The sequence below is a fragment of the Apteryx rowi genome, unplaced genomic scaffold, assembly GCF_003343035.1.
Source record: "Apteryx rowi isolate R43461 unplaced genomic scaffold, aptRow1 scaffold_32, whole genome shotgun sequence".
Classification (NCBI taxonomy): Eukaryota; Metazoa; Chordata; class Aves; order Apterygiformes; family Apterygidae; genus Apteryx; species Apteryx rowi.
In genome coordinates this window covers 886,502-907,088 of record NW_020449641.1, presented here as the reverse complement: position 1 = coordinate 907,088, position 20,587 = coordinate 886,502, and the positions used below count along the sequence as shown (strand labels likewise).

The window sequence follows — 20,587 nt, the reverse complement described above, 5'->3', positions numbered from 1 at the left end:
GGCTAAAGCTAGAAACTCCCTTGTAGTTGCTTACAGTCTCGTCTGGGCTGGAGGCCACCGAAGGGAAATGGGGGAGGTCGGGAGCAGAGCAGCTGCGTGCTCAGCTAGCTGGTAATGTCTGCAGAGCCCAGGGGTTTCTAACAGCACAGCAGTCTCCGAGGTTTGATTTTTATTGCTGCCTTTCTCTCCTGTGCACACTCTCTTTTTCCCCACCTTCCCTTCATTCCTAGGACATGACTCTGATATAAAATACCCCCTAATTTCCTGAGCCGGTCTGGGGCTCCCTAGAGAAGGACGCGTCTCCCCGCCCCCCTCTCGCCCATCTCAGCATCCCTGTTGCAAGCTGCCAGCTCCGTCTCCCCTCAGCCGTTCCTGCTGGAAGAGAGCAGGCGGGAAGCTGGGAGCATGGCATCTTCCCAGGTTGTGGGGAGAGGATCTGCCAGCTCTCTCGGAGGAGCCGGCGGGGGGGTAGGGATGGGGCGAGGGACGGAGCTGGATTTCCTCTCCCCTCCCCCAGCTGCATGGGAGCAGATGTGCTGTTTGTGTCAGCGCTGGCAGTCCTGCTTCCCCAAACGCTCTGCAAAGCCAGGCCTGGCTCCGTCAGCAACCCCGGCGTTGTCCCCTCCTCCCCCTCGGCTTGGCCCCCGTGTACGGGCCGCCCCAGTGTCGCTGGGGATGGAGGCTGAATCATCCGCCCACTCGCCCTGCCTCCCCTGTAACCCTCCTTCCCTCCCTCCCTCCTGCCCTCCCTCCCGCAGGTCTCTTTGTTGGAAAATTCAATGCAGATGAGTATTTCGGAGCGCTGGGCCTGTGGGCCAGACGCTGAGCGCCGCCTCTGCCGGCTCCGGTGACAGGCTGAGGGGCTGCGAGCGCCGTCTGCACGGAGCCGTTCTCTGCGGAGAGCGAAGCAGCGCACTTTTGTTGCGTGGCGGAGGCTGAACGCAGGCTCGCCTGGGCAAAGCTCCGTCTGTCTCTCTGTACCAGGGAATTTTCACTGCTTAGTGAGGGTGTCCATTCTCTGCCGTGTTAGGCCCAACCCCTAGCAGATCCGTAAGCCTGGGAAAATCTGAAACTGGGCTGCTCTGAAGAATGGTAAACTAAAGGCAGTCCCTTTGCAGTCATCTTTGGGCAGATGTTTTCCCTGAGCTGTTGTGGCTCCCACCAAACAAAAAGGCTTTTCAAGAACCAAGAGAGCCAGAACTCATTTGGGTCTGTTTTTTTGGGGATTCCCAGGCTCAGGCCCCATTGACTGAGGGCTTGTCCCAGCAGATCCATGGGAAAGTTTCCTCTCATGGCTGCTTCTCCCTGCAACCATGCAGGAGAAAACGTGGCACTGCGCACAGCTCCCCCAGAGGCTGCTCAGTTGGTGTCTTCTAACAGGAACCTGAAGTCTCGTACATGTGAACTCGCAGTGGGAAGTGAGACTTGAACGGAGTGGTGAGAGGTAGCGGGGAGTAATATTTTAGCACAGGGTTGAGGCTGGAGAGGAATGCAGGACTCGAATAGCTTGGAGACTGCGTGCAGATTGATGGACGTGAGCAGCGTTGCAGGGATATTCTCGCTCGGCATGTGCCTGCCTCCAGCCCAGCGCTATCGGTCTGCTCTGGGGAGTCTAAATATATAATTCATTGTGCTCTGGCATCCGAGTGATAACTAGTGATAAATAATGCAGCGGCTGGGGTAGGGGAGTGCTTCGCGGAGTCAGGCAGGGAGAAAACTGCTCCCGGGTGAAGCTGACCCCTGCGTTGTCTGGGGCAACAGCGGAGTAATAGGAGTGACAAGAGCATCAGTTCTCAGGATAGAAGCAGTTTGGCCTTCATCAGGCCTTGTAGCTGAGGGTTGGCAGGGGTGTGCGTGGGAGTTGATCTACTCTGTCCCCCCCTCCAAGAGCAGATTAGTTTGTTTGTGCTTAGCAGTTGGTCATCTTGACCCTGCAAATATGTCACCCTCTCCTTTCACCCGCAGACAGGACTCTGTGTCCCTGAGCAAGCAGCACACAGCCCTGAAATTGGCTCTGCCTGAAGCTCTCTCTAGGAACTGGATGAAGTCCAGGCTACTGGCGACAGTATGAATGGATGCTAGTGCAGCCAGGCTAGGGTGCGTGTGTGTGTGTTTGGAAGTGAGGAGACAACAACTTGCCTGCGTGTGAAAGGGCTGGCCAGGGCGCTGAAGGAGATGGGTGTCCCAGAGAGACTGACCGTGTTTGATGCTCATCCTGGACTGCAGGAGCTTTGGGCAGAGGCTGGCAAGGGGAACATGGTCTGAAGAAGCGTTAGGCGGGCAGGGTTTTAATCTGGCCTCACTGTATCTTTCCTGCTTTTCCCCGCTTCTCCATCCGCGCAAGAGGAATTAACGCTCATCTCAGGAGTGGATTAGGCTGCTCAGACTGTGACCTGCTAGTCTGCCTTCTGAGGACGGATAGCACTTGTCTGCTCCCTTTGCTGGCTCTCCAACTTAGGCAGGGATCATGAGTGGCAGCTGCCAGCGAAGACCTGGCAACCTGCTCTCTTTCAGCCCACGGGACACCCCTTTGCTGAGAGTGCGTCACTGGAGGGACCAGCGAGGCTGGCAGGGTGGAGCAGAGCCTGCTCCCCCGGTTTTGGTGTTCAAGCATTGTTCATTCGCCTTTTCCTGATGCTTTGTGAGTGTTGACGTGGTTTGCTGTCCTATTTTCAGCGACTGTTTGGGCAGCTGTCAGTGCCCCAGTAAGTGCATCCTGGAGCCCAGAGTACCTGTTCCTCCAAGCCCCGGCATGCTACGTCTTGATGGCAGTGGCAGGCTGCATGACAGGCTGGGGCAACGGGTCACAGCGCCAGGTCCAGCTGCATCCTCTTCCTTTCTCTGTGAACTGGGGACTGTCTTGAGGACCCTTGAGGGCTCTTGATGTGATCCTACCTCTGTTTACTATGTTAGCTACCTTCAAGCTACTTTGTTTTAATATGTAATTTCCCTTTGTTTCGCATTCATTCTTTTCCTGTTTGATACCCCCCCCCCCAAAAAAAAAAACCACCATAGTTTATTCCTTGTTTAGCTGCTACCTGATTTTTTTTTTTTTTTTCAGCACGTGTGTCAAGCTACCTTAGGTGTAGCTTGGAAGTGGAAATTTAGAAATACCACAAATTACTTGTAAAAGTTCTTCATATGAAATAAGAATAATTTAAATGTAGCGGTTTTGTAGGAAGGAAAATGAGCTTATTAAAGCCTGTTTTTCAATTAAATTTGATTTATCAAAGACAGTATTAATTGTATCTGGTGAATTTATAAGTTGTTTCAATTGCAGACTCTTTGCGGCAAAGGTATTCAGGTGATATCCAGGTGCCCAGTGATATTTAAAACCAAAAGAATAAATCTTTTCCCCAAAGAAACCAGAACTTTTTACTGTTGGAAAAACAAAATTATCAGCACTCCTCTGCTATGAAGGCTAGTAATAATGTAGCTGTTTGTGTAATACAGGAACATGACATTGTGGCACAACTATAAAGCTTGAAGTGATGTTGAAATAGTATGTATATAATTAAAAAGCGACAGTAACATTTGGGAGGCAGCATGTTTAATGTATTTCACTTTCATGTATTAAAAGTCTTGACATAGATTGTGATCTTTTCAGATCATTATAAAGAAGGTACTTCTTTAGAAATAAGCAAACTGGTAAAAATATATATCTGAATTTTGTTAACTGATTAAAGTATGAATCTGGGGGCAAAACAGCTGGAAGACATGGGAGAGTCTGTTTTGCCCTTGTTTTCTCCTCTGCAGCCTGCCGGTTACGGCTGTGGACATGGGACAGGCTGGTGTTAGGGTGAGCAGCAGGGAACTGCGGGTCCTCTCTCTGTCCGCTGCCCAAGCCTGGGCTGTTTGCGGTTAAGTGCAAACACACAACTTGGCAAAAGTCTCCTTTTGCTCTGAAGTTCTGCGTTCAGCTCTAACTACCTCCTCTCCCCTCTGCAGGGTGGTGAAAGAAGAAATCTCAGATGACAATGCCAAGCTTCCCTGTTTCAATGGCCGGGTGGTGTCATGGGTAAGCAAGTCCCTTGCTTCGTTATCTCTCTGCCTGTTTCTGCTCCTTCTGAAAACCACCATTTGATTGCACAGTGCCAAGAAAAGCACTAGGACTGCTCTGCACTGTTAAAGTGCTAACTGCTACCAAAGCTGATGAGGTGGATTACCACGCTCCCGTCCCTCTGCTGGAGACTGGGCAATGTGGTGCTGGGTCCCCCATGCCGGGGAGGATGTGGGATGCCTCTGCCAAGAGCTCGCTGTAACTGATGCCTAGCAGAGGTGACGGTCCCAGCCTGTCCGCAGCGTAACCCATGTGCCCCTACGGCAGGGTCAGCTTTCCGAGAAAGTCCCACCCCGGTGACTGGCGCAAAGGGCATAAGTGACTTTAGTGCTGGTGAAGCGGACTGGATTTGACTGCCCTGAAGACTAAAGGTACTGCCTGGGCAGCTGCAGGACAAGCTTCTCCCTCCGTGCCATGCCATGCACATGCTCTGTCCCCTGCCCGCATGCCTCCCTCTGCCCCAAAGGGGACCCTCTGTTTGGGGGGGAGAGGGTATTCAGTCTCCATAGCCCATCATCCCTTTTTCCCCCCTGCTGAGCTGCAGTTTGTGCTGGTTGGGATGTGTGGATCTGCCCCCAGAACAGAACAAAGACCCAAGTGCCTTTTTTCAGAGGCCACCAAGCTGCCACTAAGCAGGGACAATCTTCAGCCTCTTGCAAATCAGGCTAGATAAGACCTGATGCTTCTCCTATCCGTGCATCAAAAAGCTGAGCCTTGACTGGGGGGGCAATGAAGCGACTGCATTTGGCAAAGGAGGGTGGGGATGGCAAAGGCTGGGTAACAGGACCGGGCAGGCAGGCGCCCTGTTGCCAAACTAGCTCTTGCTGCAAGGCCGGCTGCGCAGAGCGCGGGGTGGAGCCCTGCGTGCGCAAGGAAAAGAGGGTGCTCTGGGCTCCGACACAAAGAGGCCCACAGGCTGCAGCTGCTGGACTGTTTGCAGCCCTCCCTCTAGCGGTTAGCTGGGCCCTTGCAAAACACAGAGCCCCTCCAGTTCTCGTCCCCCCTCCATGCTATTACTGCTGCATCTGTCCCTAGACATTTCCCCCTCGCTTCATTTCCAGCTGCCTTTTGTTTTTGTATGCTCTCTCAGGGGGTCCCAGGGGCTCAGAGCCCTCTCCATGGCTCTTTTTTACATGGCCTGCTTCTCAGTGTGGTTCGTGTGTCCACACAGCCATTGGCTTTCCTTGCAGTGGTTCTCTGGGGCTGACTGCTCAGTGTGAACAGCATGGGACCAGTGCGGTTTGGTCCGATCCACCCGCAGAACGCTAGCGTGAGCTCCGGTCTGACCAGGGCACCGTGCTGCTGCTGCGGACAGCATCTGAAATGCTTGCTCCTTGTGGGACAGTTGTGCCTGGAGTTAGCACCGCTGCCAGCTCTTATGCACTAAGGGTGACGGCAGTCCCAGGGACCTTTATGCATGGCTGACAATCCCTTTTTCTTTCCCTGCTGAGATTCCCCCTGTCTGTGGTTGTTTTGGGGACAGGGGGAACATTTGCTTTGCTGTTTCTGCCAGACAGGCTGGAATGAGACTATTTTAGAAACTTGGTGCTTATTTTAGTGAGAGGGAAAGATGGGGGGTTGGATAGGAGCGAGTATTTCCTGACAGCAAAAGAGGCAGGAAAAGTGTAGGGTGGTTATTGAAACCTTCCCTGGAGGAAATCCCAGGCCCAGGAGTTTTGGAGGAAGGCAACATCAGAACCCCTGCTCGGGAACACCCCCTATGCCCCCTCCCAGGACTGTTTGATAGCTGCCTGCAGCTAGCCTCTTGTGTCTGGATTTATTCACCTGGTCTCATCTTGAGACCTTCAAGCACAGAGCATTATGAATTTTCCCTAGGCAATGCTGGCCACTGCCAGCATCTCTTCTCTCCTTGTGCTCCCAGGCAGCAGCTGCCAGAGCAAGGATGTGGCCCCCCAGGGAGTGGGATGTGTCCTGGGAAGGCACGTCACTGGGAAGGTGCTGGGAGCAGAGCTGGGCATGGGCCTGGGGCTTGCTGGAGGGAGGGTGGCTGAGCTGAGAGCAAGACAAGAGCTGGTTAGACAGTTGTGAGAGCAGGAACTGTTGGGCTTGTCGTGGGGCCTGCAGGACGGGCTCTGCAGCTTTTGACACTGCAGGGTGCTCTCTGCCCTGTCTGTTCCCTCTGCTGGGGCTTTCCTGGGGCTACTCTGTCCTCCTTGCTCCAGCTGCATCCCTGTCTCTGTTCCCAGTGCCTCCCTGGCAACAAACCTTTCTTCCCCTGCCCTGATGATAATCTGTGGGCTCCATCTGCCCCCGTTTTCATGATTTCCCCGGTTCTCAGAGTTGGACAGTGCATGGCTCATGCTGTTTCATCAGTGATGCTGAGAAGTGCCCAGAATCTCTAGAAACAGGGGCTCTGCCTCCTCCTGTCTGGCTGGCAGCTGCTCCTGCTTTCTTGCTACATGTGTGGTTCCCCCCACCAACAGGTGGCAGAGCTGCCTCTGCATTTCCCCTGGACTTTACAGTGTGGTGAGCAAGTATCAGCTCACCAGCTCCTTTCCAGCCCTCATTTCATGGTCCTTCTCACTCTCTTTGTCCTTACCCATAGTGGCACATCCTTACTTGTGTTATATTAGACCTCTCCTATCATTACATGAGTAGGCAGCTGGTTTAAGTACACAGACTGAGGCCTGACTCCTGCCTTGGTGGTCTTGCCTTACTGGGCTGACTCCAGACTGACCCACAGCCTGTTCTGTCTGGGGCAGATCAAGGTGCTGGGTTCTCTAGTCCTCCCCTGAAACTAGGAGAGAGCTAATCCCCCTGCTTTCCAGTGCCTGTGCTTTGCAGGAAGCAGGCATGGGACCGACAAGCACAGGAATGAAAGGATGCATTGGAAAGTCCTTGAAGATGGAATTCGACTTTCCCTTGCTCATGTGCTCCACCCTTTCCCTGGGAACTCACTCCTTGGCCAAGGAGAGGGATACACTTTCCACTGAGCTCAATTGAACTTAATCTGTTTCTTTCTATTAGCTAGCCCATTCACCTTGGGAAAGGCCCTGTCCCATTCCCTGAGCCCTGAAACAGCTAGTTTATGTTGAGAGCCAAAGGCTCAGAGGTAGGTGTGCCTGCGCTGCCCCAAAGCATTGCTAGTATAAATAGTTCCTGGGCTTTGAGACTTGCTTGAATTTCTGCCCTGGGAAAGATGCTGAGCCTCCCAGAGGATGGCTGGAGGCTGTGCCCAAGCCACTCAACTGGACACAAGTTGAAAGTTTGCAAAGGTTTTGTGGAACCCAGAAGACAGCATGCTGGAGTCTACTTCAAGGCCAACCTTGGCTCTGGACTCTTAACCCAACTCCCAGGAGCTGGGAAGATGAAAATCCTGCTGGGTCCCACAGCTTGAGGACATAGCTGTAGAGGCCAGTAAAATCAAGAGAAGGTCAAAAGAGGAATGACTGGTTGCTGTCTCTTCTGATGTAAGAACTGGGGGAAATCCCCTTTTTGCCTCAGGACATTTGCTAAAGTTTATCTGAGCTCAAAAGTTGTGCAGTGCGAGTGTGGAGATTGATGACAGAGACTCGAAGCAGAGCTGTTAGCCACCCAGATTTCACTGCTCAAGAATTCCCTGAGGAATAGACAAATGACAAATAGATGGAGGCTGGGAGCATGTTGAGGGGGGATGTTGCTACATGCTTGGCCTCATTCTATACCCTTTCCTGGACACCTGCTGTTGGCCACTGTCAGAGATGAGGTACTGGGCCGGACAGGCTTTATGGCCAACTCGTTTGGCCACTCAGGTGTTATTACTTGTAAATGTTTTCCTGCCTCCTCAGCCATTTCATTCTCTGTCTCTCGTCCCTCCAGCTGGTGTCTGCAGAGGGGTCACACTCAGATGCTGGGTCAGTCTGTGCTGATAACCAAACAGAGCTGCCACCCTCCATGGAGCGCACGGGAGGAATTGGAGACTCCAGGCCCCCCTCCTTTCAGTAAGTTACCTGATCACACATCCCGGTTTCCTAGGGACCACAGTGACTTTGTTTTCAATCAGAATGGGAAGACCAGAGACTGGGGTGTCCCTATACAAATTGGCAGGGATCACAGCCAACCAGAGGGCCTGATGATGGGGCTGGGAGCAGATTTGAAGTGGAGCTCTATCATTTAACAAACAAGGGCATGCTTAAAGCAGTAAAGGGTACTTGGCAAAGAGCCGACCCAGCTTCCCTAGTCCCTTGCCCTGCATGCATAGATGTGCAGTCATTGTTCCCCACCATGTCTGCTCCTCCTCCTCAGAAGAGGGAGACAGCTGATGGCAGCAGGTGAGCACCTGCCAGTGTAGAGGTAGAGAGAGCCTGCTTAGGCCATTTCCTGTTGGACATGTTTGTCCCTTTTATCTCATCACAGCCCTAACACCGGGGGGAGTCGGGAAAATCTGGACAATGAGACAGAGACAGACTCCGTGGTGTCATCGCAGAGGGAACGACCTCGTCGGAAAGATGGACCTGAGCATGGTGAGTGTTGCCATTGTGGCCAGAGCTCTGCAGCGCGTGGCCGGGGCACGGTGGGAGGCACTAGCCACAGACATGGGGCAGCTCTGTCTGCTCTGCAGAGCCTTCTCAGCTCAGAAGGTCTGTTCAATGGCCTGAGGCTGTAGCCTCATCTTGAAGGTAGGAGCTAGCCTCTACGTGGCATCAGAGCTTGGTGGTGTGACCGTTAGGGGCAAAGGAGACTGCTCCCATAGAAATCTCAGGAATGGGAGAGAGACAGCAGTGCCTCAGTCCTTCCCAGTGAAAAGTGCAGTGGGTTGTAGCCTTCTTATTACTCCATGCTGCTCCTTGGTCTGCCAAGGACCAGCTGCAACAGCCTTCCTTGACTTTAGCAGCCTTGTTGCTGGTTGGCTCATCAGTCTCTTCCCCATCTTCTAGCGGGGCTGAAGAGGTATCCCACAGGAGATGGATCTCAGAGCCAGCCTGCACTAGATGGGGTTGTCTGATGGCCAGGCTCCTTCTGAGAAGGTTGCTGTGGGCCCTGAGGTGAGGAATTACCTGTGGTCTGTCTTAAGCACACTGAATCTTCTTGCTTCCTAGCACCTAGGGTGAACGGGACAGTGAAGGGAGAGCGACGCCGAGACCTGGGCGGGTACGAGAGCTCCTCCACGCTCATGAGCAGCGAGCTGGAGACCACCAGCTTCTTTGACTCAGATGAAGATGACTCCACCAGCAGGTAGGAGAGCTTAGGGCCTGGAGGAACACTGGCTTCCCCCTGCTTTCCAGCACAGAGAGATGCCAGCACAGAGCACAGTAATTCTGGGTCCTTGTTCAGACCTGCTATTGTCTTGAATCTCACCCAGCAGCCACCTCTACTATCATCTGTCCCCTGTATGTTGCTCTGCCTCTCTGCTCCTGGAGTCCTCTATTCCCTATGCCCTTTTTTGTGGCTCTTGTGCTGCCAGAGCTGCCCCACAGCGACAGAAGAGCTGACTCTTACTTTTGCCTCTAGATTTAGCAGTTCGACAGAGCAAAGCAGTGCTTCCCGTCTGATGAGGAGGCACAAGCGACGCAGGCGGAAACAGAAGGCTCCACGGATTGAGCGGGTACCTGAGGGCTGGGTATTCTGGGGAGGGCAGTGTAGGGCAGAGTGGGCTGCTGGGTGGATCTCTCCAGGGCTGATAGGGATTCAGCTGTGTTTGCAGTGGGCACATTTTTCCTTTGGATAGGTTGACTCTTAAGTGCTGAGACTTTATAAAATCCTATTAACCCTTCCCAAGCTAATGTAGCCTTGAGAACTGGGACCACAGACCTTGTTCTGACTGTGGAGAGGTCATAAGAGCTGTGGCTGATGCTCCCCAGCTCTGCAAAGCTCCCACCCTTAGGCTGGAGCTGGGCGTGGTGGCTGTGGTGCCACAGGGGTGGTGGGGAGCACATGTGGAGGGAGCTGAGACTGGGAATGGTACCAAGACACAGGCAGACATCTCGTGTTTTGTTTGTGTTACAGTCATCATCCTTCAGCAGCATCACAGACTCCACCATGTCCCTGAACATCATCACAGTCACGCTTAACATGGGTGAGTTGAGGCACGTCCAGCGCCTGCAGCCCTTATGGAGTGAGATTGGCAGTGGAGCAGGGAAGTGGGGAAGAGGCAAGGAGAACGCAAGAACACATGGGGAGGGGTGAAGAGATGGATTCTTTGGGAAAGTAGCTTGTCCTGAAGCACTGCTCTCTTGAGAGTTTTGCCACGTCCTGGGAGGTCTCTCCAGGAGATAAGTGTGCAAGTGACCATAATTAGCACATAGTTTGTCTGAGGTTAGGGCTTCTTGTGCCTTCTGCTTTATGATGTTTTGTTTCTTTCTCCTTCCATCCCTACAGAGAAATATAACTTCCTGGGTATTTCCATTGTGGGACAGAGCAATGAGCGTGGAGATGGAGGCATTTACATTGGCTCTATCATGAAGGGCGGTGCTGTGGCAGCTGATGGCAGGATTGAGCCGGGAGACATGCTCTTGCAGGTACTTCACACCCACATACTTCCATCCTTGAGCCTGGGAGAACAGTAGGGGAAGACCCAGAAGCCTCCTCGCACATTTTGGCAGACTAAACCCAGGAAGCTACTCTTGGAAGGAGGAAGCTGAGTCACTGCTGAGCTGAGCGGGGAGCTCTACCTCTGGCCACATCTTTGGGACTCACCCCTTTGTGTTGTTTGCAGGTGAATGACATCAACTTTGAAAACATGAGCAACGATGATGCTGTACGGGTGCTGAGGGAGATTGTGCACAAGCCTGGGTAGGTACTCTGGGTTTGCTTCTCACTTCTGTGGGCATCTGTGTGGCATGTGCTTGGGGTCTGCGGGTTGTGTCTTCCAGCCATTTCTTCCAGCAGCTCTGAGACTGCAGGAACCCAGAACTTGTGTTTTTAGTATTGCTTTGGTTCCTGGGTTTTGACACCTAAAGCAAGAATTGGAGCCAACCTAGTAGTGGTGAACTGGGGGGCCGCATCCCAACTTTTGGGGATGCTATGTCATCTTTTTGCTTAGTTTGGCTAAGAGGAGGGTTGCAGCTCCTACTGCCTACCCCATCGTTTTGTCCATGCCACTAGGGAAATTCATAGGTGGTGGGGGATAAGGGCACTGCGCTAGCTACTTTCCTCTGTCCCCCAGGAGGAGAGAGCCTGTATACAGCATCCGCCTTGGGTCTCATGGGGGGTTGTGCCACTGGGCTCTTGTTCTAACTCTTGCCTTTTTGCTGCAGGCCCATCACCCTGACTGTTGCCAAGTGCTGGGACCCCAGCCCCCGAGGCTGCTTCTCGTTACCTAGGAGTAAGTGGATAGCTGACCCACCCTTAATGCTGATGCCCAGCCCATGTGAGAGCCCTGCCTTGAGCACTTACTTGGTTGTTGTCTTGTTCCTCTCCTTTGTGTGTGTGTAATGCCGTGTGGCGCTGAAATGGGGTTTGATAGGGGTTCAGCTCTCCTGCTAGGAGGCCACAGTGTCCTATTCCCAAGCCAAAATGCCCATAAGCCCAGCCCTCCTTCCCACATCACGCTGGGGACGCGTTTCACTGGGGCAGGGGGGTCACTTGCTCAGAGCGCCAGAGGACAGAGAAACACCCCCCTCAGCCATAGGGGGATCTCTCCCTCTGCACCTCTCCTGCTGACCCTCCCTCTCTTCTTTCTCTCCCAGTTGCTCCCCAGCGGATCTGGGCTGGGCCAGACTCTCCATGCTCCGATCCGGGTGAGTCCCGGCAGATGCTGGGGATGGAATGGGCTGTGTTGAGTCCCCGTCCCCGCCCCAGAGCTGGATTTGATGAGGGGATGATTTCTGATAGCTACTGACTGACCTTCCTCTTCACTGCAGGTGAGCCCATCCGGCCAATCGACCCGGCAGCCTGGGTGTCCCACACAGCAGCGATGACCGGCACCTACCCAGCGTACGGTATGAGTCCATCCATGAGCACAATCACTTCCACCAGCTCCTCCATCACCAGCTCCATCCCAGAGACCGAACGTAAGTCCTCCTGCCTCTGCGCTCCCCGCACTGCACGGCTTCCTCACCTGCACTGTGCCCTAATGGGAGCGATACATCTGTGTGGGGAAGGTTTGCTGAGCTGAGGGACGAGAGAGAGAGAGCGAGCAAGAGAGAGTGTGCTCTCACCAGGCAGGTGCATGGATCAACAGGAGTTCTGACTGGGTGAATTAGTGCCACATTTCTCGGTCTCTACTTAAGGAGAGCAGGAGAGCCTGGACACAATCCAAGAGCTGTGGCAGGTGTGAGGAGAGGCTCAGGGAGCAGTCTGAGGTTCCCAGCTGAGAGTGCAGGGCCAAAGGGGAATAGCTTTGCCCTGGAACAAGGCGTACTCAGACACCAGATAGGGCAGGATGAAGAAGGCTTTTAGGAGCAAGGAGCCTTGCAATGGGGCAGGGACCGGCTGAGCAGAGGGCTGTTTCTGAAAGTTTTGGGTGATTCTAGTAAATAGAACCCAGAAACAATTGTCTCAAGAGCTCTGAGCTGGGGCAAGAGGCCAGGAGCTTGCTGTAACTTGGTAAGGAGCAGTGAACTCCCTTGCTGAGCCATGTGGGCTGAGATGGCAGCTTTTTGGATCTCAGTTGCTTGGGTCTGGGTGGAAGGAGATTTTAGCCTGTGTTTGTGCGAGAGGAAACAGCTCACATGCAAAGAATAACATCGGAAGGCTGGAATGGAGGTTAGGCTGGCATGCACCCCAGGGCTGTCTGCGACGTATTGTTCCCTGGCCCATTCTTCCTCTGTGTGATGCTTCCATGTAGTCTTGTGGTCTCTTCTGTCCCCTCTCATCTCTGCTTCCCTTCCCTCTCTCCCCACAACAGGCCTCGATGACTTTCACCTGTCCATCCACAGTGACATGGCCACCATTGTCAAAGCCATGGCCTCACCAGAGTCAGGCCTGGAGGTGCGCGACCGCATGTGGCTGAAGATCACCATCCCCAATGCCTTCATTGGTAAGAGTCTGTGCTGCCTCCAGCAAAGGCAGGGAGTGGGGAACAGGTGGCCTATTTCCCAAGCACATGCTCATAAAGGGAGCATCTATGTCAGTGTAAAATAACTGTTGACCGGGCTAGGGTCACAAACTGAACCCTTGGCTGTGCAGTCCCTTTTCATCTTTGGGCCTGCTTTGCCTTGACTCCAGTCTGGCCCACTCTGCTTCAAGGGCTGCTGTCCTCTCTTGCTGCGTTTAACCCTGATGTTTCATGGCAGGTTCGGATGTGGTGGATTGGCTGTATCACCACGTGGAGGGCTTCACAGACCGTCGTGAATCCCGCAAGTATGCCAGCAATCTGCTGAAGGCTGGCTACATCCGACATACCGTGAACAAGATCACCTTCTCAGAACAGTGTTACTACATCTTCGGGGACCTCTGTGGCAGTATGGCACTTAGCTCTGGGCTTGGCATGGGCGGGAGGGAGAGGATGGTGGGGCGGAGCCCTGCTGACAGCTGGGGACGGAGCCACAGCCATTGCTGTCAGGCTTGGCCCCTTGTTCTACAGACCTCTTTAGAGAGCGATGAAAAATATCCCAGCTCCCTTGTCATGCTTGCTGGGGCTGCGAATTTGGGAGCATTGTTGACACTGTCATGTGCCACAGTCTTTTCCCCTGGGCAGCCAAAGCAGAATTTTAGCCTTTTCTGACTGTATTTGGCTCCAGGCTCTAAGCTTTCACTGCTGGCAAGGGAGTGATGCTCTGACAACTGGGTTCTGCTCAGATAAGGAGGATGGGGGAGACTAATTTGCGAGGCAAGCTCTAGCTCTGATGTGGTCCTTTCCCTCTGTGCTTGTTTCTGTCTCAGAGTGACAGCTCTGAGTCACGCAGCCTGGCTGCTCTCCAGGCAGCCAGCACAGTTGGCCGTACCGTTTAACAGGGAGGGTGCCAGCTTCTCTCATCTCCTGTGTACCCCATCATTGCCCTATCAACAAGGGTGGACATGAAGCTGCTTTGTCACGCGTGGCTGTCTTTCCGCTTGGATTAACCATTGTTCTCTACTTTCCTGCAGACATGGCTAACCTGTCTCTTCATGATCATGATGGCTCCAGCGGTGCCTCTGATCAGGACACTTTGGCTCCGCTCCCACACCCGGGAGCTGCACCCTGGCCTATGGCTTTCCCATATCAGTATCCACCACCTCATCCGTACAACCCCCACCCCGGCTTCCCTGACCCAGGCTACAGCTATGGAGGGGGCAGTGCAGGCAGCCAGCACAGCGAAGGTGAGTGAAAGGGAGCCAAATGTGCCTGCAGAGCTGGACAGGTGCCCTGTTCACTAGGGGGAAGCAGCAGGAGCAAGCTGATCCCTTAGGCAAGGCCCTGTGCATGGGGGAGCCAAATTAAAGCTTTCATTTAGATGAATCCCACAAGTGTTACGGGATTAGAGTTGAAAGGAGACTGAGACCATGGACTGTGCAGGCTGGTGGCTGTGCTGCAGTGTGCTGTAGTCCTGTCTTGGTGTGGGGTGGAGGAACCTTTCTTCTGGCTTGTCTGATGTGTCGCTGAACCTTGCCCTGTGTGTTTTGCAGGGAGCCGGAGCAGTGGTTCCAATCGCAGTGGCAGCGAGAGGAGGAAGGAGAGAGAGAAGACCGGGGAGTCCAAGTCAGGTGGCAGCGGGAGCGAGTCGGACCACACCACCCGGAGCAGCATGCGGCGTGAGCGCGCAGCCAGCGAGCGCTCGGTGCCTGCCAGCCAGCACAGCCAGCGCAGCCAGCACTCCCTGGCTCACAGTATCCGCAGCCACCACAGCCAGCAGTCGTACGGGCCGCCCGGCCTCCCCCCTCTCTTCAGCCCCCCCATGTTGCTGATGCCTCCACCGCCTTCAGCCATGGGGCCCCCCGGGGCGCCGCCGGGCCGTGACCTGGCCTCTGTGCCCCCAGAACTGACAGCCAGTAGACAGTCCTTCCGAATGGCCATGGGCAACCCCAGTGAGTTCTTTGTGGATGTAATGTGAAGCGCCCGTCCCCTGTCTGTCTGCTGCCCCTCCTTCCCCCTTCCATCCCTGTCATTTGTCTCCTAGGACCAGCCCCAGCTTCACCCCTTGTTTTTTATGGGTCTTTTTTTTTTGGTCTTGATAACTAAAAGAAAAAAAAGGGAAAAAAAATAAATGGAACTAAACCTTGATTCTAATCCCTCCTCGAGCGGGGTGGAGGGGCCTGGCAGGCCCGCTGAGCCCTGCCAGCCCAGCCCGCCACCAGACTTGTGTATTGCCAATGGTAATTCCCTCCTGCCGTCCTCTCTAACCCCATTAATCCGCATCCATCCCAGCGCCCTGTGCTGCTTGCCCGTGTGTCGCTGCTGCCGCAGTCCTTCCGCCCTAAACATCTCTTCTTTCTTTTCACCCTTTTGTGTTTCTTCTATCAAGCAGCAAAGAATTACGGGGTGTTTGACTTTCTCTGAGCCTGCCGCCCCCAGGGGGGAGAGCTGGAGCGTGGCGTGGCCCCACAGGAGGACATGGAGCTCCAAGGGCGCTGGGCACGCATGGCGCTGAAGATGTCTTCTTTTCTCCCCCTAGCGGAAGACACCCTGCCCTTTCCACAGCACTGAGAGGGGAGCAGGGCCCAGCTCTGGCCTTATATCTGTTTAAATCCAAGCAAGTGTAATTGCCTTTTGGCTAACGCATGAATGTTCCAGGGCTTCAGTGCCTCTGGGGAGTGGAGAGATGGTGCCACTTCCCATTTGCCTCCCTCCCCTTGCCCCCCTTGGGCCAGTTCTGAGCCTGGCACTGCCCCGTGGCAGAACCCTCCTTCCCGCTGCCCTGACAGCAAGGCTTGAGATGGGGTCTGTTCCTCCTGCATCTAGCCCCAACTGGTGCTGGGTGCCTAAACACACGCAGCCAGGGCCCTGCAGCTGCCCTGGGGGGTGTGGTGTGCATGGGGGTGAATGTAAGGGCAGAGCTCCGCTTGCTGTGCCAAAGGGAGCACAGAGGCCCCTGCCATGCCCTTGGCGCTCACCCTGCTCTTTGCCCTTCTGCCTAGCACACCTTGCTGCCTGTCTCCTGTGTAGGGGCTGTCCCTCGCCCCGGGCCCGTGTCCGCAGCTGGCGCCTTCCCCCTCCTGCTCTGCCATGCTGCCGCTCAGCACTCTGACACCTCCCAAGGTCAATGCTGCTGTGTGGGTGGCCTGGACAGAGCTAGAGGGTGAGGGAGGGTTCGCTTCATGCTTTTGGGGAAAGTGGAGGTCTCCTGTGTTTGCTGGCCTGCCTCACCCTCTGCCCCGCAGGACGAGCTCTGCTGGCCCGCCTGGGGGAGGGAAGGGCCTCTGGGCCCAGAAAGCTGTGGCACTGGGCCTGCCCCGCTCCGGCCTGGGTGTGAACGGCTCCCCGAGGAGACGCAAACTTCTGCGAATTCAGGCTGCAGCCCAGGACTGTGGTGTTGAACGCAGAGCCCTGGGCCCAGTGCCCATAGAGGATTGCAATGGCAGTTGAGTCCGTTTGCTCCGATGCTTTCTGCTGTTTTTTCTTCGTCTTTGGGGCCTGTGGAGCCTTTCTTCCCCTCTCCAAGAGTGGAGGGGGAAGGAGATGTGCCTTGGGTGGGGGTGGGGGGCAGCCCCTCCCCCAGTGCCCGGGGCTGAGCACGGTACAGTACAGATGCGCTCGACCCTGCTCCCGTTGGTGCTGGCGCCCTGGCGCCCTCTCCTATTGCCGACCACGGCTTTCTCTGCAACAGTGTTGCCTCCTTTGGCCTTTCTTATGTTTGAAGTTTTTATATTTTGGAGATGAAATGTATTTTGCTCCTCTGGGGTCTGCGCTGTGCCTGCGCCCCCTCCGCCAGCTCCTATGTGCCACCAGTTCATCTCCCTGTGACTCCCTAAAGCCTCTCCTCTCCCTGTGCCTGCTGGTGCCAGTTTGCCCAGTGCCCAGTCTCTGCCATCTTCCTGTCCCCTGATCTTGGTGCTGGCAAGCTGCCACCTGTCCCCTCTCTCCTGCCTCTTGTAATGCCACCCAGCATCCTCCCCTGACCACTGCTCACTGCCCTGCCCTGCCCTGCCCTGCCCGCTGGATTTTATAAAAACAAAACCAGTCTTCTTGTTTTTATTTATAAACATAGTTTTATTGGACTCCTGCCTTGCGTTGGTTTTTTTTTTTTCAGCCCCCTCTTCTTTTCTCTCTTCCTGTGTTTCGCTTGGCAGCAAGCTCTGGGCATCAAGGGGGCAACCTGGGCCTGAGCCTCTTTGTTTTCTAATTGACTCTTCCCGGGGTATCGAGACCTGCTGTGACTTAAGCTGCGCCTGTCCCAACCTCCTGCTGCTGCTTGCTGGTGCAAGGGCTGAGAGATCACAGGAGTGATGAAAAAGAAAGATGAAAAATTATTCTTTGGACCTCCAAGGAAGAGAGATGGGCAGTGCATGCATGCAGGGGAGAAAATCAGTGGGACCTGGGCAGGTCTGGAAGTGGGCTCAGACTGGCCGCTTTGCACAGCATCGCTTCACCTGTGGCGCGATGAAGGGGAGAGGGCAGGGAGAGGACGAGCTGCCGCGGGGGTGCCCACACGTGCAGCCTGCGAGAGGGGATGGCGCGGATGGATGATGGGAAGGCGGCAGCCCCCATAGCTCAGGGTAGGCCGGGTGCACCTGCCTTTCCCCACAGGCCGTGTCCCATGGGTGTCCCCAGCCCCCTGTGAGCCAGGGCACGAGGGACAGCTGAGGGCAGTGGGCTGAGGGCCCTGATTGCACAGGCCACGCTGGGGGGAGGGAAGGCCCCGCGCTTCGAGTCCCCCCCCGGGGTGGAGGGGCTGCCGTCGGGCCCGCACAGCCCCACGCGTGGGCACGGTAGCTCTGCACCTCCCGGAACTACAACTCCCAGCTCACGCCGCGCCGTAGGACTACAACTCCCGGCACGCACCGCGACGAGGGACCACAACTCCCAGCAAGCTCCACGCGCGTCTCTCGCCGAGCGGGCCGGCGGGATGCGGAGCACCGCCCGCGCCCCGCCTCCCCGCAGCGGCGCATGCGCGGCGGCGGCGCGGCGAAGGGGGGGCGGTGGCCGCCATCTTGGGCGCTGGGCAGTGAGCGGCGGCGGGCGGCGGCAGGTGAGGCGCCGCCGCGCGGTCCTTCCCTCTCCGCGCCGGGGGCGCGCGGCCCAGTTCTCCCGCGGGGCGGCTTCCGAGGGCGGCGGGGCTCGCCTCTCCCCTGGGGCCGAGCCGTCGCGGGTGGCGGCTCCCTCAGCGCCCGCCGTGGGCGGGGGTCTGCGGGCCTCCCCCGGCGGGCGCGGCGCGGCGCTGACAGGCCTGGGGGTGTCCTGTCAGGGCGAGGCCCCCCCGGCGGCCGCCCTCGGGGGGTCCCTGGGCCGCCCCGGGGTCCCGCCCGCAGCCGGCGGGGCGGTGAGAGGGGAAGCGGGCTCTCCCGGGAGGACTGCGCCTCAGCCCACTGCGAGCGGGTGCTGGGCCTTCTCCCGGCGTGGCCCCTAGCCTTGCCGCCGGCTGGAGCTGGCCCTGCTCTGGCGTCTGCTCGCGTGTTGCTTTCGGGGAGGGGGGTTATTAGCCGCCTGGGTTAATTAGTGCTCCGTCCGGAACACCCGTCGTGGCGGCTCCGTGTCCGTGGTGCTGCTGGAGATCGGGCGAGGGTGGGGGCAGAGGCGAGACCTGAGCGGCACAGGGCGTCGGGGGAAGGTCTGCACCGCCGCGCTGGGTCAGCCCGAGCAAAGGTCTTGCAGTCGGATCAGGCAGGAACTTCCCTTAAAATGAGTTATCTGTGCTACTGATATGAACGTGAATTAGGTAGGTCGTGGATTGCACCCTCTAGCTTCCTCTGGAAAACCTGCTGAGGCAGAACGTAGCTCTGCTGATGCTAAACTGCTTGTTCTGAGGCTTGAAATGGCCCTCATCCAACAGCTTTTCTAAATGCATTTCCACTTCCTTTCTTCCTTGGTCTTGATTTCTGGAGTCTGTAAAGCTACAGGAAATGCAGCCTCTGTTTATCATGCAATGCAGTTGACTCCTCACTAGGAAATGAATCTTGTTTGATCTAGCCTTCTCTCTATAAGCTGTAAGGTTTCATGATCTGTGTGTTTTTGTTTTTGTTTTTTTTCCCTTGCTTTAGTATGACAAAGCTGCTATCAAGTTTTAGCCTTAGGCTGCTAAAATCTGAGCCTGGAACTTTCCCAGACAGGTGAACCTGGATTGTGGCTCAAAAGTCTAGATATCATGAATTTCTAATTGAATATAGGTTCATGTAGTGGTGTTTTGTTAGGGAATGTTTCCTTGAATGCTATGAGAGCTATAGTTACTATTCTAATTGGTAGTAAATGCTAGACTTGTTCCTGTCAGTTTTGCTTGTAGGGACAGTATCTCATCTGGTGAGATGCTGCCAAACTGCCTATTTCCATATTTTCCCTGCCGGAAGGAAAGCATCACTTCCCCTCTGTTGGGAATGCCATGTTACTGACCTCTAGTGACAAGGATACCTGGCATTCTTTAGGCTGCAAACTGTCCATCCTTTCCTCCAAGAAGAGACCATTTCAGATATCTTTGAAGGGTATTATGGCCAAATTCTCACCTCCAAGGCAGCACATCTCTAGCTTTTTAAGAATTGAGTCTTGAGGCTGTGAAGGGTTGCATCTTGAATTCTTTGAAACACGGATGACTGGAAATGCACTCTGCTGACTGGATGAGTGTCTCATCTTCTTAATGAAATGGGGATGATCACTGAACAAAACATGCTTTGTATAGAAACTTCCTTTGACCCTAGTTAAACTTTTTCTTAGCTTTATCACTTCTTGATGCAGCAATGAGACAAGACTCTCTTGTGCAGCACAGAATGTCTTGCACCAGTGTTCTAAGCTTATATTGCTGAAGACCACTAGTGTATGTTATGTATGTTCTTAGGGTTAACTGAAGGGCAGACAGAAGTACAGCCCAGGGTGCCAAAATATAGTAGGTCTGTATAGTACAGCCTGTTTTTTTTCCTTTAGTAGATGACCTACAGAGTCACAGAATGGTTGAGGTTGGAAGGGACCTCTGAAGATCATCTAGTCCAACCCCCCGCCCCATCCTCTTTACATCTTCCTTTCAGATATTTATACATATTGATAAGATTCCCCCTCAGTCTTCTCTTCTCCAGGCTGAACAGTCCCAGCTCTCTCAGCCTTTCCTCATATGAGAGATGTTCCAGTCCCTTATCTTAGTAGCCCTCCACTGGACTTGCTCCAGTAACTCCATGTCTCTCTTGTATTGGGGAGCCCAGAACTGGACACAGTTCTCCAGATGCAGCCTCACCAGGGCTGAGTAGGGGGGAAGGATCGCCTCCCTTGACCTGCTGGCAATGCTCTGCCTAATGCAGCCCAGGATACGATTGGCCTTCTTGGCCACAAGGGCACATTGCTGACTCATGGTCAACTTGTTGTCCAGCAGGACCCCCTGGGTCAGTCTCCACAGAGCTGCTTGCCAGCAGAATCAAAAGTTACTAGCAAGCCATATTTTATTTTGATCTCGGCAGGAGGTTGGCAGCTTGGCTGAAAGCTTGCAGGCTGAGGCACGGGGTGTGAAATGCAGTTATCTGTTCCAAAGTCACAGTAGCAAGAGATACTGGCAAGCTGGGGCACCTAGGCCATTAGTGATCTGCAGAATACAA

The 20,587-nt window shown here is 54.8% G+C and overlaps 2 protein-coding genes across 7 annotated transcripts in view; both read left to right on the top strand.

Moving 5' to 3' along the window:
* DVL3 (dishevelled segment polarity protein 3) overlaps positions 1 to 17,056 on the top strand; it is a 35,299-nt gene extending 18,243 nt beyond the window's left edge. For 2 of the 6 annotated variants that reach the window (XM_026070914.1, XM_026070921.1), the window contains exons 2-17: positions 3,949 to 4,018; positions 7,880 to 8,001; positions 8,417 to 8,523; positions 9,100 to 9,235; positions 9,512 to 9,605; positions 10,007 to 10,076; positions 10,379 to 10,518; positions 10,716 to 10,792; positions 11,257 to 11,324; positions 11,689 to 11,739; positions 11,863 to 12,012; positions 12,849 to 12,980; positions 13,237 to 13,404; positions 14,030 to 14,242; positions 14,549 to 14,947; positions 15,388 to 17,056. In XM_026070914.1, coding sequence (XP_025926699.1) covers positions 3,949 to 4,018; positions 7,880 to 8,001; positions 8,417 to 8,523; positions 9,100 to 9,235; positions 9,512 to 9,605; positions 10,007 to 10,076; positions 10,379 to 10,518; positions 10,716 to 10,792; positions 11,257 to 11,324; positions 11,689 to 11,739; positions 11,863 to 12,012; positions 12,849 to 12,980; positions 13,237 to 13,404; positions 14,030 to 14,242; positions 14,549 to 14,947; positions 15,388 to 15,419 — 2,029 coding nt within the window. In that variant the 3' untranslated portion in view covers positions 15,420 to 17,056. Of the gene's footprint in view, positions 1 to 3,948; positions 4,019 to 4,341; positions 4,432 to 7,879; positions 8,002 to 8,416; positions 8,524 to 9,099; positions 9,236 to 9,511; positions 9,606 to 10,006; positions 10,077 to 10,378; positions 10,519 to 10,715; positions 10,793 to 11,256; positions 11,325 to 11,688; positions 11,740 to 11,862; positions 12,013 to 12,848; positions 12,981 to 13,236; positions 13,405 to 14,029; positions 14,243 to 14,548; positions 15,144 to 15,387 lie in introns of those variants that run through there. The other 4 variants (XM_026070922.1, XM_026070916.1, XM_026070915.1 and 1 more) reach the window with 4 other exon arrangements.
* Positions 17,057 to 17,975: 919 nt separating this feature from the next.
* Positions 17,976 to 20,587, top strand: part of AP2M1 (adaptor related protein complex 2 subunit mu 1) — a 31,263-nt gene continuing 28,651 nt past the window's right edge. The window contains exon 1 of the mRNA XM_026070841.1: positions 17,976 to 18,048. The gene's annotated coding sequence lies outside the window, so the exon portion shown is untranslated. The remainder of the gene's footprint in view (positions 18,049 to 20,587) is intronic.